This window comes from Saccopteryx leptura, chromosome 4 (assembly GCF_036850995.1).
Source record: "Saccopteryx leptura isolate mSacLep1 chromosome 4, mSacLep1_pri_phased_curated, whole genome shotgun sequence".
Classification (NCBI taxonomy): domain Eukaryota; kingdom Metazoa; phylum Chordata; class Mammalia; order Chiroptera; family Emballonuridae; genus Saccopteryx; species Saccopteryx leptura.
Genome location: NC_089506.1, coordinates 115,279,974 through 115,296,815, shown reverse-complemented (window position 1 = coordinate 115,296,815; position 16,842 = coordinate 115,279,974). Strand labels below are relative to the sequence as shown.

Here is a 16,842-nt window from a genome sequence, read left to right as displayed (position 1 = left end):
TCTCAAAGACACAAAGACAGTTAAACCCTAGCTCTCAATTTCAAGTTGGGAGATAAACATCTTTACCTGAAACTTATAAGAATGGTTTTGTGTTATGAAAGCCCAGGGGAAGAAGGGGTTACATCTCATGAAGGTCAGAGAAAGCTTCGGAGAGAAAAGGACTTATAAACTGGGACGTGAGAGACCTTGCACAGAGAAGAAGGAGCCAGGAGGGCATAGCACCTGAGGACACAGTGTGAGGCACAAAGGCAGGAAAGTGTATTTAAGGAACAGTTGCTATTTCAATAAACATAGATGATAGACTAGGAAAGCACTGGAGAAGACAGGGGTAGCTCAGTTGTGGTCAGATTGTACAGGGCCAGAAAAGGATGTTTTTGTTATAAGTATTAGGGAGATGAAAGGCTGTTTTTAGAATGACTGCGACTTGAGTTTTATTTGAGTTTGAGAAGCAATGGTGAGGTGGTAGAGAGAATGGCCACACGTGGGGGCCAACAGCCTGGAAGGCTCATGAGGCCACTGTAGCCATCCTGGGAAGGAACCGACAGATCAGGATTTAAACAGCAAAACTGGGAATCGGAGACTTCAAAAGGGAAGTGAATCCAGAAATGTAACTGAATCTAAGGCTAGAGGAAGAGAAAGGAATGAGAAATGAGAAGTAGAGCTGCCCGTGGAGGAGGAGAGGTAAGGGGTGGGTTCCATTGGAGACATGGAGGGTGAGTCACTTTGGAAACATTTAGGAATAAGTGACTGTGGTTAAGCCAGATTCGAGCTGACAATATACATTTGGGAGACCTTAGCATATAGTGGTGATTCAGGTCATAGAGATGGGAGCTACCTCTCCCCCATCCATGAGAGGTCTGTGAAGTGAGGGTGAAACGGAAGCATGGGGAGCACAGCCATTCTAAGAGCACATCAGAGGAGGCAGGCGAGCAGTGAGAACACAGCAACTGAAGTCAAAGGGGCAGGAAGTTTCAAGATGGAGGGAGGTGCCAGAAATGTTTAATGTTAAGAAGTCAAGTAGCATGAGAACCAAACAGAGGTCATAAGGTTTGGCAGCAAGGACACCAGTGTTGACCTGAGAAAGATCTGTTTCAGCAGGGAAGACCGGAGGCAGTGGGGAAGCCTCCAGGCGTGTCCCCAGGGATCGTGATGGTACTGCCCCAGGGCTGACTCCTGGGCTTGACCCTCCAGGGGAAGCTGCACTGCAGTACCTGCTGGGGAGGGCGTGGGGGGTGTGAAGCACCCACCAAGCCACCAAAGGGGCTGCAGAACCTCTCAGCCCCAGGACCATCCTCCATCCTGATCCAGGGTTTCCTAGCACCTCGTTTCCTCATAATGACCACAGCTTGTTCTGGGATCCCAGCTGGCACATCATCATAATTTTAAATCGGAGGACTCCAAATGAGACTACTTTATTGTGGAATTAAACATCTTTTTCCTTTTACCCTGAAGTCGTCTTGAGTCCTTTTCCGCTTTGCCTCTGCATTCAGTTTGTCATCGGTCTTCCTGTAGTGCTGCTCTAGGACCCCAGCATCTCACAGGCTACAGGCTCTGTTCTCCAGCTTCCATCCCTGCACCTTACACCTGCCCTGCGCACCGACTGCAGGCTTGTTGCGCTTAGTTACTGTCTGCTCAAGGTCAAAATCATTCTTACGAGAAGAACTACCTTGATTTGGCCACAGTCTTCCTTTCCAGCCATACCTCCCACTTCTCTCTGCACTTGTGCTCCATCCTATACACCAGCTTAAGTTTCCACTAGGTACCCCTTGGGCTTTCCCACCTCATACCGTTTTTCCTAGAAGGGCACACTCCAGTTCAGCCCGACGACCTCTGTGAAATGTTTCCTGATCACTTCACCGTGTAGGTGGGTCTTTCCCACCTTTACAATCCTGTGACAATTAACTTAGCTCTCAGTGTACAGGTAGCATATTGTATCACACTACTGGGTTGTACGGTTTCTGAGAGCAGGATTCTGGACACGCTCTCAAGTGGTTGCAAGTTCGTGGTAGCTACTAGATGAATGTTGGCCAGATGGGTGAATTGAGAAGTACCGGGATCTAGCCAAGATGTTTAGATTTCCTGAAGTTTAAGGCTCCTTTTTGTAAATATTTGTTTTAAAAAAGTAATTCATAGGAGCCATTTCCCTTTTTCTGTCCCCACTATTCCTATGGACTCACCACTTCCTGTTATTCTCAGTAGCTAGTCCTTTGAACTGTACCCATTGAGGACCCATGAAGACAGAATTAGGAAAAAGCATCTTCTTCCAAGGGTCTCTCCACAAACCCCACGAAACTGTAAAGAGAAGAAACTCCTTAAGTTCACACAAAGGTTATGAAAGTAACATATACACAAGCCCAAAGTAATTGAAAAGGAGCGATGAATTAGTAAAAGTAAGCTATGTATTTCCAAATGCTAGAAGTTTTTAGTAACTTTCATATTGCATTAAAAGTTTTGGGAGATCGGGACTGATAGATAGAGTCAGGTGCTTGGTGAGTGTGCTGCATATGTCCTGACTGGTGGACAACAAAACCCTGAATTCACAGCCCCAGCAAGTAAAGTAGTGGAGGACCATCTATCTGAAATGGAGGAGAGCTGAGGTCTCTCCTTCATGAGGCGTGTGGTACTGTGACCAGTCTGTACGGTTGTGTCTTTGATAGGGGGAGGTGATGGCTGAATTGAAAAAAGAGGGGAGCATGGACGAGGTAGGGATGGTGGAAGTCAGCTCCACAGAATTCTTCCAGAGTTCTTTGGGGACGAGTTATGTAATTGATCCTTGAGGGAATCTGTGAATAATCCAGCATGTCATTCAGGGAAGTAACAAGCAGAGCAGGGGACACAGGGGTTAAGGACAATGTCCCTGACAGCTCTGAGCAAAAGAAGCCAGAACTGGGCGTAAGGCAGTGGGTCTGATGAGTACTATAGTGATTCAGATGTTAATAACTTCAGATTGAAATAATTAATTACTAGACCTGCTTGGCCATTTAAAAGCAACCATATTAAGTTGACTTTTTTACACTCAAGATAAAGAATTGTTTAATAAAGCCCTCTAACGTAAAGTAATTGAATTTTAATAAGTTCTGTTAAATAAGTGACAGAGCCCTTTTTATTGGCATTCTGGGACTTCTGGTATTACGGGATAAAAAAACAGCTGACCTGAATACATGTGTCAACCTTACTTAGAATTAAAATTATTTATTCCAACAGTGATTCAACATAAAAGGTGCAGGATGTTTACCGGATCCCACCATTTTAAGGAGAAGAGCCATTGTGAGAAGTTGCTAATGCTTTTTAGGTGGCCAAAAGGAAGTTTGAACAGAACTCTGACCCTAGGAAATACAGGCTATTCTAGGCCCTGGCCGGTTGGCTCAGTGGTAGAGCATCGGCCTGGCGTGCGGAAGTCCCGGGTTCGATTCCCAGCCAGGGCACACAGGAGAAGCGCCCATCTGCTTCTCCACCCCTCCCCCTCTCCTTCCTCTCTGACTCTCTCTTCCCCTCCTGCAGCCAAGGCTCCATTGGAGCAAAGATGGCCCGGGCGCTGGGGATGGCTCCTTGGCCTCTGCCCCAGGCGCTAGAGTGGCTCTGGTCGCAACAGAGCGACGCCCCGGATGGGCAGAGCGTCGCCCCCTGGTGGGCATGCCGGGTGGATCCCGGTCAGGCGCATGCGGGAGTCTGTCTGACTGTCTCTCCCCGTTTCCAGCTTCAGAAAAATACAAAAAAAAAAAAGAAAGAAAGAAATACAGGCTATTCCCAACCTTGCAAGCAGGTTGTATTCCAAAAATGGTTGTAAATGATTTGTTTGGCTAGGCTTTGTTCTCTCAGAGAGATGGCACACAAGTAGACGCTCTAATAAAGGGGCTTTCAATAAAGGGTGCAGATCCTAGTGCCCCAGGGGACAGAGAAACTGTGAATTCTGCATTATGCAACCCCTGCCTACCAGTCCTCCATCCTCATTCATACGGCTCCTTCCCTCTTGCCCCACGTGTGCTGAGCTAACTGGTTCCGGTCTCCTCCGTGCCCAGCACCAGCTCCTACTGGCCGGGCCAACTGTGAGACAGGCCATTGCTCGCCTGACACACTGCTCCTTCCTGTGCCTCACCCTCCTGCACCTAGCTAACAAGGATTAATACAGGTTCCCGGGTTACGAGTTGATGATGCTCACTCCCATAAAAATTTTAAAAATTTGAGATGTGAGTGGTTCGGCTTACGCCTTCAGCGTCTTACATACGGACTACATGGGCAACTAGTTTGGTTGCGTGTAGCAGAAGAATATGCGGTACTGTGTACAGTACAGTATATTCATGTCATTTTTCTTGTTCTGCAGCTTAGTTGTGTTTTATATTCTAGATTATGATTTTACAACCATCTTAGGATAGGTATGTGACTTAGGTTAGGGTGTGTTTCAACTTACACTGAAATTCAGGTTATGTCACTGTCGTAGGAACAGAACCGGGTCATTACCCAAGGACCCTCTGTACTCAGGAGTTAATATGTACTAATACTTCGTTATCTTTCACTTTTTCTGTCAGGGACAGGCCAACCCCAACTCCACAGTTGTTCGGATTCCAACGGCCTCAGCCGATACTGCTCTTCTCTGATTTCCCTGCAGGCTAGAAGGCTGGCCCCGTAGGGGAAGGCAGGGAGAAGAGGGAAGGTTTTGGATTTCCTAGGTGAAATCTTGGGCTCTACCCCTTGTGTGCTGGTCACGTTGCGTGTCACTTCATGCCTCAGTTTCCTCATATGGAACATGATATTGCCTGCCTCACACAGTTATTGTGAGAGTTAAATGAGGTCATACACATGCATATCTATGGTATGTGTTTGTATACACATACATGTGTGTGTTATTTGTCGCTTAGGTGCATTATCTGCAGCACAGAAGGTAAGTTCTTCAGTAAACCAAGATGCACACAGAATGGATACTTACCTGAAAGCAAATTCTTTGTTGTTCTATTTTCCTTTTTTTTAAGCAAGCTATTCCTAAGGCTGTTTTCCTGGGAACTCCCTCCCTCCCCTGCCATTGGCTCGATACAGTTAGAGTCCCCCCAGATTTTAAAATGTCCATGTTGTGCTTGCTTCTCTGTTTGCCCCCCTACCCCCGCCCCAGTCTGTGTAGTCTTCAGGTGTGGCGAAGAGACGTAAAGTGGAGAGGTGGGCAAAGAAATTCAATGTTCATAAACTGTTTTCCAGTCAGCTCCTAAGGATCTCCTGCCAATTGGTCTGTTAGTTGGGCATTGTACCTCTGCCTGCGGCTTTTTCCTTGCCTCTGAGGAGCCCTTCCATAGGGGCCCCTGGCTGAGAGGTCCGGTGAGGAGGCCTGAGCATCGAGCTCGGTGAAGATGGGTCAGTAGGAAACAAGCAAACCAAAGCTTGCTCAATGCTCCGTGCATCAAGCTGCTGAAACAAACTTTTTTTTCTTTTAATCACCAAATGCCTTTCAAAGACAAAACTACAAATTAGTGCAGTGTGGGTTATATGGTATTTTTAAAGGTCTTTGGAGATACAAAACAAAGAGCCTCCCACTTTCGAGGGCCTCAAGATTTTTGTGTAAACATTGAATATGAAAAAAAAATCAATAAACACCACGCCTTCCCGCTAACTTTTTGTATGGACCTACTTAGTACTCGGTAGTCACCAAGCTTTAGGAGAGTTACTGTCATTTTGATTTTCAGATGAGTCATCGGTTCTCTTGCTCCTCAGAGGCATTTTGTTATGATTCAGTGCAAAGTACTGAATAAAAGGGCTCAGGCTTCCGGAATGAGTGGTGTCTGGGAGGGGGTTGCAGCGGCTCCCGCGTTGGCATGAGGCTTAATTGACACCTTTGATGTAGCCTGAGACAGAGCCCGCACCTCCCACTGCTGCTTGGAAGACGTCAGCCTTACGCAGGAAAGGCATCTGCTGATGAATCCTGCATCTCATTCAGCCTGCTCTGGCAGCAGCCTCAGCCATCCCTAACTAACCGCTGCATCCCCTCCCCGGGTGCGGCCCTAGTGCTGAAAGGGACTTCGCCTCTCGCTATTGGCAGGTCCAACACTAAGGCTGTGTCCATGTTAGAGCTCATAGAAGGTAAGTTCAGTGCGTTCGTGCTCTCCCTGTCGGTGTTCAGTCTGCACCTCAGGAACGTGTGTGTCTCATTGCTAATTCTACTCACTGACCGTGGGTGTAAAACGTGTAAAAAAATGTCATTTTTATGGGTAAAATAACAGCGACCTTATATATCTTTAAAAAGTAATATCTTTCAGTGATTGTGATGCTCCTCGTAGAAAATAATGACTTGCTTGAGTTCTGTGGCTTTGATTCAGTTTTGTGATAATGTTGAATGTCTTAATCAGCAGGTAAGATTCCGGTGATTTAAACCTATTAGAAAGCAGCTTTTATTTTTCAACAGTGAGAAGTTTCTGCTAAAGAGTTACTTTGTCCTGTTAAAGGCAGGTCATTCTGAGTTTAGGTGAGGAGGTGTCCACAGCAGAGATGGAGGCAGGAACTTCCAGAAGTGAGTTGTTAAATGTAAAGAGACAATGATTTAGTTTAACAAGTTATGGGGAATATCACTGGTGAGCTGGGATAACATGAACTCCCACCGGGCAGTACTGGCAAGGTATAGTAAAGAATTAAGAATGAATCCCACTGAGAAGATCCCAGGGCCTTAACCACACTCCCCAAATCTCTAACGGCAGTTAAAGGCATCCGTAATGAATTCATCAGGAAAGGTGTGAAAAGTGCATTCAAAACACTTTTTTTTTTTTTTTTTTGTAACCTGCTGCTATATGAAACACTGGGTTGACCAAACTAGAGCATTTCTAAAGAAGGTTATTTCTGGAAGCTTTGTCTCAGGAGCATGTATAAGAAAGGTGTCTGAAATTTTAGCAAATGTTCCTCTATAATTGTTTACTTCATGGGGAAGTTGATCTGTCATGAAACTTCTGTAACATGTCTTTTTCCCATCTGTGATTCTTTGTACTTCTAGTGAATGGCACCCCCGGAAGTCAGCTCTCCACTCCGCGCTCAGGCAAGTCGCCAAGTCCGTCACCCACCAGCCCGGGAAGCCTGCGGAAGCAGAGGGTAAGGAAATAAGCAAGCTCCTTGCTTCCGAGCTGTCTGTGCTCCAGTGCAGAATGGCACAGGAGCCAGCACGCAGTTCTCTCCTAGTAGCGCTCTTCTCTCGAAGTTACCACCAGGCCAGCAAGGGTGGGAGGTGACCCACAACGGGTCACTTGTTATGGCCCTGGTTTCTCTTAGCTAGGACTCAGGGCTTTTCCTCTCTCTGAAACCTGTCAAAATCTTGACTCTGAAAAGAATACACAGTGGCTGCTTCACTTTTTAACACCCTCCTCTTTTTGTCCCGAGTCACAGACTTCTGGCACTGCTTTGTAAGCTGCCTTTGTTGTAGCAAGCGCCCTCACTAGACACCGTCGCCAGTCGTTCCCCTTCCTTAGGGGAGGAGAAGGAGCCCCTTCCTTAGGGGAGGAGAAGGAGCCGTGCCCCCGCCGGAGGGTGGACCGGGGCGCCAGTTGCTTTGTGGCATAAAAGGGTGCCCCAGAGAGGCTTAGGGTCCAGGGTGCAGGGGATGGATCCGTGTGACATGTGCTTTTTGTGAAAGAAACTCACACCAAGCACCTTTTTTTTTTTTCATCACTACCTGCATTTTAATTTTTAGCGTCTTGTTTAAATGATGGAGCTGGGAGACCAAAGTCAAAAAGTTACTGAAAACAGTGCTGACCTCTGCATGCGAAGGAAGGGGAATGGAAGAACTACTGTTTTTATTCCCTTGGGATCTGCACTGTCTTTTCCAGGACAACCGAGGCAGGACTGAAACAGGAGTGAGAAGGGGCGGAGGGGAAGGGCAGTGGCGGAAGTGGAAGGCCTTCTTCAGAACAAGGGTTCTGATTTCACAGCCGGCGCGGAGGGATACGGGCACTTAGGGAGTGTTATGGCGGGATTCACTGAATAAATTAATAAGCAAGGACTCCTGGAGGCTTTGGAACTAAAAGACTAGACTCTTGAATTTGGCTTCTTTTATTAAGTGTTTTAAAATGAAATTTCTAAGTTCCATAAATTTAAACTATAACCGAGATGGGGAGTCCCTCGGCTCAAGCCTCCTGCCAAGGCTGTGTCCACACCGTACTGTCTACAGTGGAGGTTGGGGGGTGGGGGACTCAGTCCCTTTGGAGCCTCTCTCGCCAAATATCAGGTTCTATTGTCTTTCTCCACTGCTGCTCCCGGCTTCAGGTTTGGCTTGTTCAGACTGTGATGAGGCCAGGGGGTTGGCACTGCTCCGCCAATAAATGGCTGTGTTGTCTTAGATAAGCCTGTTATCCTCTGGGCTTCAGTTGGAAAAACAAAAGGAAAGGAAAAAAAAGAAAGGAAAAACAGGCTCTTTCCAGATAGAAAACCCAATCATTTCCTTGCGGTTCCATTTAAGTGTCTTCACCGTGGTTTTTCTCTTGGCCACAGTCCAATTTGGCATTTTGAAGTACAGGAGTCATTAGTGAGCTACTAAAAGAAATAGCCAGATTAACTTTAATCTCCTAAATGTCTCTGCTTGAGTGGAAGAAGGGGTAGTAGGGTGATGCTTTTTCTGTAATTATTCTCCAGCTAGGTCGCCATCTACAGGGACAGACATTAGATAGAGCACAGAGAGCCCTCTTCTGCAGAACACGCTGTCTTTTCAAGTGTGTGCTTTAGAGAGTACACCTGGTGCGGGCCTTCCTCTTTATCTTTGGAACTTATTATTATTATTTTTAATTTTAATGAGAGGAGGGGAGGCAGAGACAGACTCTCGCATGAACTTTGACAGGGATCCACCCAGCATGCCCATTAGGGGATGATGCTCTGCCCTTCTGGGGCCCTTGCTCCCTTGTGACCGGAGCCATTTCTTAGTGCCTGAAGCAGTGGCAGAGGCCATGGAGGCACCCTTAGTGCCCGAGCCAACTCACTCCAATCCAGCCATAGCTGCAGGAGGGGAGGAGAAGAGGAAGAGAGAGAGAGAAAGAGAGAAAGAGAGAGAGAAAGAAGCAAGAGGGGAGGGGTGGAGAAGCAGATGAGTGCTCCACCTGTGTGCCCTGACTGGGAATCGAACCCGGAACTTACACCAACTGCCCAGAGCCTCCTTTGAACTTATTAAACTCAGGCTCAGAATTTAGCTCACACTCAGTTGTTGAGATCAAATTAGAGTGATCGGGAATCCCTGCCATACACCTGAGCTTCAGTCCCTCCAGGCTTGTGGAAAGGTGCTCTCTCTCTCTCTCTCTCTTTCTTCCTCTCCCGGGGACATCGAGTGTTTTGCTCAACTGACCCCTTGTTTTCAGGATGAGGCTCAAACTGATTTCTGCTCTCTGTGTTCTCTACTTTGCTATTATTTTGCCCAACTGAGGCAGAAAATGACAATGCTGTTACTTAGCAGCTGTGTGGCCAACAGCTTCTGTAATTAACACTGTTAGCCTTTGGGAACTGATTATAAGGAACGGTGTCTTATGCATTCTTCATTTTGTTATTTAAGCTAACAATGCAACCACCATACCTGAGAGAGAAAAAACACAAAACAGTCCCATTTGTTTGAGAGAGATAAAGGATTTCTTGTCATCTGAAAATATTTATTGAACACATGTTGTGAGCAGGATGCTGGATAAATCAGAGATGGCTCCGTTTCCAGGCTTTTGAATTTTTGGCCATTAATGAACATCCCCCCATTCATGTACCATGTCCGTGGACGGAGACATTCCCAGCTGCTTTAGCAAGAGAATCTTTCATCTTGGTGTGGAGTCAGCTGCATCCAATAACTCCTCCCGGGTAAAAGGGGCCTCGAATATTCCTAAAAACTGATCCTGTTTCAAATTTGGTTAATGTTCTTCTCAAACGTTTGGCTGTACTCCTGTGCAGGAAATTCTGAAATAAGTGAAAGATGGCAAGTGCTAAAAGAAGACATTTCAATGAATAAATTAACTCTTTTTATTGCAAACTGGAAAAACTGTAGCTACTTCTATTTTTTTCCTCTGGGTTGCCTAGCAACATAGCCAGGAAAATTACTTGGCTGTCTCTCTCTCTCTCTCTCTCTCACACACACACACACACACACACACACACACACACACACACACAAGCTCACTCACACTGCCTACCTGGTTTTAAAACACAGGAACATAATTCTTTTTAAAGGAATATTGAGTCATTTGACTGCTTCACAAATAAGGAAATCTGTATTTTAATTTATATTAATTATTGATAATCTGATAAGCATCTTCCCTTCCCTTAAAATCATATTTTTAGGTTATCTCTTTGGTATTTCAGAATAGTTATATACAATAAGAGTCTGCATGCCAGATATTTTTCTTTACAGAAGTATTGGTGGCACTGTGCCAAACAGCATCCCTATTTTTACAAAATACGTATTTAATTGCTATCTAGATGCATTTGACTGGTCACAGAAGCAGATTTTGTAGGCTCCTTTCCATTCACAAACATTTCTGGGTCCCCTTTTTAATGTATCAGAAAGAAATGTGTTGTGTAGGTTGAATGAAGTTCCCCATGATACACCCACGTTGCTGACTTTTGTAGGTTATCTGATCACTCAGATGGTGTGAGGAGTGGGTGGCACACAACAGGAGAGAAGCCAGGGATTTTAGACACTGCAGGTCTGAGCTGGTTGCTTGGCTACCGACATAGAGCTCATGGCAAAGAGAGGTGGAGGGGAGAAAACAGAGGTGCGAGGCGAGGGCTTGGGGAGCTGGGGAGGGTGGGTCAAGTTTGCTTTTTTTCTCTTTCAAACATAAAATTTGAAAAAGCAATGTTTCTTGGGTTTATGCAATGTGCAGATGTACCACTTGAGTTGCCGCTTCTGGGACCACAATTCCCTGAATGTCCACTGGGGCTCCTAATAAATTATTGTGTGAAGTAAGCCTATTCCTCTTCTACCCAAAATTGGGAAGGAGATGTTCAAGAAAGGATTGCCTAGACACATAGAAGCAGAGTTGGCATGGACAGGCAGCAGGGGCTGTGCAGCTCACTGGACACCGAGGAAGGAGAAAGCTCATGAGCAGACCAAGTCAATAAGGCAGAATAAACACCATTTTGTCTATTTAGATGGGTTTCTCTATGATTATCTTTCATTTCATACAAATTGTGACTCTAAAAGGTCTAATGATATGAGACACCAAGTGTGCTCATGCAGTGTTGCTCCGCTCTTAAGAGCCACAGGGCACCCAAGCAAGCCAAGTAAACAAATCTATACGCCCTTCATCTTGCAGGACCTGTACCGCCCCCTCTCCTCGGATGATTTGGATTCAGTAGGAGACTCAGTGTAAAAGACAAAATGGAGCAATGTGTATGGTTTGTGATTGGGTGAAGCTTTCGCGTTTTCTAAGAAAAATCTAACAGCAAAAGACACAAAAGAGTTTTGCATACTTTGAATTTATGAAGCCCAAATCATATAAAAGTGAATATACAGCCATTTTATATTCATGTTGTTAATCCTTGAAGGAGTTTTTCTTTTTCTGTCTCCTATGTTGTCTGATGGGGGAGCTGGAACACAAACACGCTCAGTGGCTACGGTTTTGTTGCAAGGCCTGGCTCCAGATGAATTTCATATGTGGACTCATAATTGAGTATAAAGATATGCTAGTGATTGAGCAATAGGCAGTCATAATTTCTGTAGCTGAGGTGTTCATTTTGATCATAAGTAAACATGTAGATACAATTTTCTGTACTTTTGGTCAAGCAGGTTAAAATGGCACATTTTTTCATTAAAGTTAAACTTTTTAAAATTTGGTTTGCTGATTTTTAAACGTTCTTTTATCGCAAAATAAGAAAAATATTCAAGTAGAATTTTTTCTTCTAGTCAGTAGGCAAAGTAAGTTATCATTTTGTGGGTTGATATAATTAGGCAGAACACCCTTGTCAAGGACACATCTCATGAAGACCTTAACATTAAACATTAGAAAATTTCCTTGTTTTTGTTGTCAGGAAAATTTAATTTTAAAATTTATTTTTTTGTGGGAAACAATTTAAATATAGCCTAAACTAAATACTAGCTTGAAAAACTATAAATTATATAATTCCTCTCACAACCATATAAGTAATTTTTCAAATGTGTAAAGCCTGAAGCTAGGAAACTTTTTTGGTTTACACGCAGACCTAAAAAAAAAGAAAAAGAAAAAATTATGTCTGGACTTCTTCCGAAAAATCAATTTGAAAAGCAAAATTCTTTTAAATAATACTGTATAAAATGTGCCCAGGATATTCAAATCTTCGTTCTAGTAAATTCTGGATCTTGCTGATGGTTTGGAAGTTTTCATATGCAAAACTCCTTTTGTGTTAAACCAAGTAAATCTATGATTATACCCATTGTTAATATTAACCTACTAATTCTGCTCTTCTAGTCCTCTCTTTAAAAATTACGATCAGCTTTGCTTAAACATAAAATAATTATTTTAAAATCTGAATGTTAAATGTTTTATGTGCAGTCTATTGTATTTAAGCCATATCCTGGTGATCATTTAGTTTTACTAGTTCAAACACTAACAATTTAAGACTTGTGAAGCATGGCTTTGATGTTCTGCAGGTTTGATGTATCTCAGTAGGTGATAAATTAAAAATGTATGATGCCATTTGGAGACTTTACCTTGAGTTATTTTTTTTTCAAATTTTACTTGAAAAATGAATTTTAAAACAAAATGTTTGATTCAAGATGGAGAGAAAGTCAGTTGTCATATACTGTTCTAAATGTTAGCAATTTAACTCCGTGATAAATTGCTTGACTATCATATTTTACCATCTGGTTTATAGTTACCTATGTTACCATCTCAGTTTCCCAGTGAATAAAATATTTTAACTGAAAGAAGAAGAAAAAAAATGTTCCAGTAACCTAACAGCATTTGAAAACTAGCCTTATAATAATTAGTGCCTCATTATCCTGTCTATTGGAGAGAAAGACACTTCTCTGGCAGGTTATTGGAGAACCGCAAATTGAACCATTCTATCTTGAAAGAACAGTTCATAGTAATACCTGTTCCAGACTTCAGGTTTTGAAACTGTTTCTAATAGAAATGAACAGAGACTCCTGCTGAGATCAAAAGGCTGCTTTGTTTTAGCTGAAAGAGTAAACATCTGTGAAGTTGCCTATGCTGATGTCTGTTCTAGTTATGTCTTTGTAAAATGCATTACTTAATACAGTTGAGTCCATAAAAGATTAGCATGTATTTGACTGAACTGTCCAAAATGCAAAGAAAGTAGTGGAACAGTCAGCTTCCATCTGGTGGGGTCAGATGGCCCAGAACAAAAATAAATTCCCTGCACTGTCAATCTTGTGGACAAGCATTGCTTAGAAAGGTCCAATAAATGCTATTTGTTCTGGATAAGTGGCAGATATTACCAATTGATATGAAGTCCATGGCTTTGTTTAGACACGGCAAGGAAAAAAACTGGACTTGTACTAATTGACAGTAGATATCATGGCCAACTTTCCATTCAAGCAGTTCCAAGGGAAATGCTATTCCATGGCATTTAATCTTTTCAACATATGATTTTTATTAAAGGACTGTTCAGGGGCAATATATATCATTTACTTTTTGAAACTGAAGTCCCTCAGCAATTGAAACAGCACACCATTTATAGACTTTGAGATCTCTTTCTATGCAGAGTGTAATTCCATTATACTACAGCAGGAATATAAATTAAAAAAAAAAAAGGAGCCTTAGCAACAAACCAGAAGTTTTCAGTTCATTAGTGGAACCAAACTGATGATTTATAAGCAGTAAGATTTACTTACTTATAGAATTCTTTTTAAAAAAAAATCTATAAACAATGAATTTTAAAATTGTTCTATTGAGCTAAAGGGAACTCCAGCAAAAAAAAAAAATGCATTTTCGTTCTTATATTAAATGTGCTGAAGGCACTGTGCTCTCATTAAAAGTTTGATAGTTTTTTATTCGCCCCCATTTTTTCCCTTAGACATTGTAGAAAAAAATATAATCAATATTTCTCTGCTTTCAGCATTTTAGAAATGTAAAACTCCATAATATATCAAGCGTGAAGTTCAGTGTGAATTTAGAGGACTGGTCTGAAAGCCACATGGTTTGTTTCTTTGCCTCGCTCTAGTGGGGGGGGGGGGCACAATGTTTCTGTACTGTCATAGGCTTTTAAACAGTGGCAGGCCCACTCATCTCTACACATCCTTGTGTTCATATATTGGCTCATCTAAATATTAAAAAAATCAAATAAGATTTTTCTAGAAACATTCTGAAACAGCGTTTAGATACTACACATGTTCCCTATGATACCCAGGAGGGGAGTTTGGTTGCTTCCACTGCAGATTTATACATGATTGGCCCTTTTCTTTTTTTAAGCAATGAAGTCTAAAAGCCACATTTCTTAACACAATAAATGAAACTATATAATTATATTGATGAAAAATAATTCCACATATTTTAGCCATGGGACTGCTAAATTTTTCATATATGGCCATATATCTATACCAGTATGTGGGTGTTTATGTAATTTGCAGGGCTCAGTGTGTATACAGGCATGCTTATGTAAGTATTTGTGTATGTGTATAGGCCATAAATAGCAAAGTATGGTAAATTGGTATTTGTCACACAGCCTTATAAGTTACTGGCTCTTGTGGAATTCTATGGAAAACTTTCATGTCATACGTTGTTACATGTGGCATATGAGTTAAGGCATGTTTAAGTTCAAAAGTAGTTTGCTAAACTTGTGTGGCAGAATCATTTCAAATAGATACACACAAAAAAATAATTGAAATTTAGACAAATCAAATACTGCGTTTACTATTAAATAGAAACATTGTTTATATTGTTATGTCTTGATATTCAGTTATTAAAATGAATACTCTTGCAGATGTTTATTGTATATTATTGATGACATATAGTGATGATTGATCAGTGTTCACTAAAAAAATGAAATATTGTTTTATGGATTTATAATTGAGTGTTATATTGAAACATAAATAGAAGAAAAATCCAAACTCTATTTGATTTGAAGTAAGTTTAATAACAAAGCCAGATAACTGGGAAGGCGATTCTGTATGTTCTTTCAAAACACTATTCTAGACTGTTGACATATTTTCAGTAGTAACCTTACTATACTTGCTATATGTGTGTATATGTCTATATGAATATATGCACACATGGAAATATTAATTGAATGAATTTACTATATATGCATACATTTGCCTACTTATGCATAGTTGCACTAGCCTTACTAGCATCTCTAATTGTGCATGTTTGTGACAACTGTATTCGACTGTGATATCCCACAGAAGTATAGTGTGAAAGTTAGAGATTATATATATAATTCAATATACCAGTTGCCTGATGCAGTTTGTTATACTGTCAGCTGAAAAAAATTGTAATTTTGTGCCTGTAATGCATGTGGAAAGATAGGAAATCTGAGGCCCTAGCTGTTATTTTTAAGAAGCATGATATATAGTGTCTTTAAAATGTGGTTCATTTTAGTAAAGATGATGGATAAATTCCAAGATAGTATAAATGATGCATGTAATACATGAGTGTTTGTATTATTTATGGCCACAAAAGGCCTTTGAAGCCAGGGTAGTAGGTATCTGAAAGATCATAGGCAAAGAACTATGGGAGTTAATTTTTTTGTGCTTTCTGACTTCATCAATGACAAGGAACTGAGTTTATTTCTTCTAAGAACATTTTACTTCAAAATACACCATGAATGTTGTAAATTTGGATTAAATTTTTATAGAACAGTTGATATACTTCCTGCATACAGTCTGACTTGCTTGGATGTGTAGTCTCTTACAAAGAGCATTTGGTGTTAAAATGTTTTTAAAATCCATCAGCCGAAGTCATCAGCAGAGTTTTATAGAGCTAAATAATGAAATGTTTCATTGAACTACCGAGTTTTGAAAGTTCTATCATTTTGTGCTATGGTTTCCTTGTAAAACTTTGTACCTTATGTTTCACACTGGACCATGTTATTCCTCTCAAAGTTAACTTTGTGACACCACCTTAGAATATATAATAAACAGGAAAAAAACACCTACAATATGTTGTTTAGTGAGTTTCTTTCAGAAAACTTGATAAGTAGACATTGAAAATGACTGTGTGGGGGAAAGATTACTTTCATGATCGCATTTGTGGTGTTCTTTTAATGTAATTAGCATCAGCAAGTGATACCTGAGATGTCGCAATAACAACAAAAAAGAGGACTATCTAATGAAGAATTCTGTTTCAGTTGGTTATATTAAAGTTGTTAATACACTTTCTTCCCTTGATTGCCTGCAGGGTAAAGTTGCCAGACATTGGCAACTGGTTAAAAAAATAAACGAACATACATTTTTTGAAACACCTACAATAAGCTCTGCTGAGCTTAAAGGTATTTTACCAAGGTCATCGAATTTGTAAGGGGGAAACATGCATGGGTGTGTACATACATGTGTATATATGCAAGTTATTTTAAAAGCACTGAATAAATAAATATAAAATAAATATACATATATTAAAAAATAAATAATAAGAAAATTATTAGATTGAGTAACTTACATTAGAACAAAAGTCCATAAGATTATGGACTTTTATTCATAATATGGTATGAGGGAAAAAAGAAAATTCTTTATTTTTTAAAGATTTTATTCATTTAGAGAGCAGAGAGAGAGAGAGAGAGAGAGAGAGAGAAAAGCAGAGGGGATCAGGAAGCATCAACTCCCATATGTGCCTTGACCAGGCAAGCCCAGGGTTTTGAACCAGTGACCTCAGCATTCCAGGTCAGTGCTTTATCCACTGTACCCCCACAGGTCAAGCAGAAGAAATAAAATTCTACTGACCTAGTTAAAAAAAAAATTCTGTTAAAATTATTATAGCAGTT

The 16,842-nt window shown here is 41.4% G+C and overlaps 1 protein-coding gene across 6 annotated transcripts in view; it reads left to right on the top strand.

Moving 5' to 3' along the window:
* The window catches only part of DCLK1 (doublecortin like kinase 1), a 384,157-nt gene that overhangs the window by 283,952 nt on the left and 83,363 nt on the right, over positions 1–16,842 (top strand). For 5 of the 6 annotated variants that reach the window (XM_066381031.1, XM_066381032.1, XM_066381034.1 and 2 more), the window contains exon 6: positions 6,965–7,059. In XM_066381031.1, the coding sequence (XP_066237128.1) occupies positions 6,965–7,059 (95 nt within the window). Of the gene's footprint in view, positions 1–6,964; positions 7,060–11,240; positions 16,024–16,842 lie in introns of those variants that run through there. The other variant, XM_066381035.1, reaches the window with a different exon arrangement.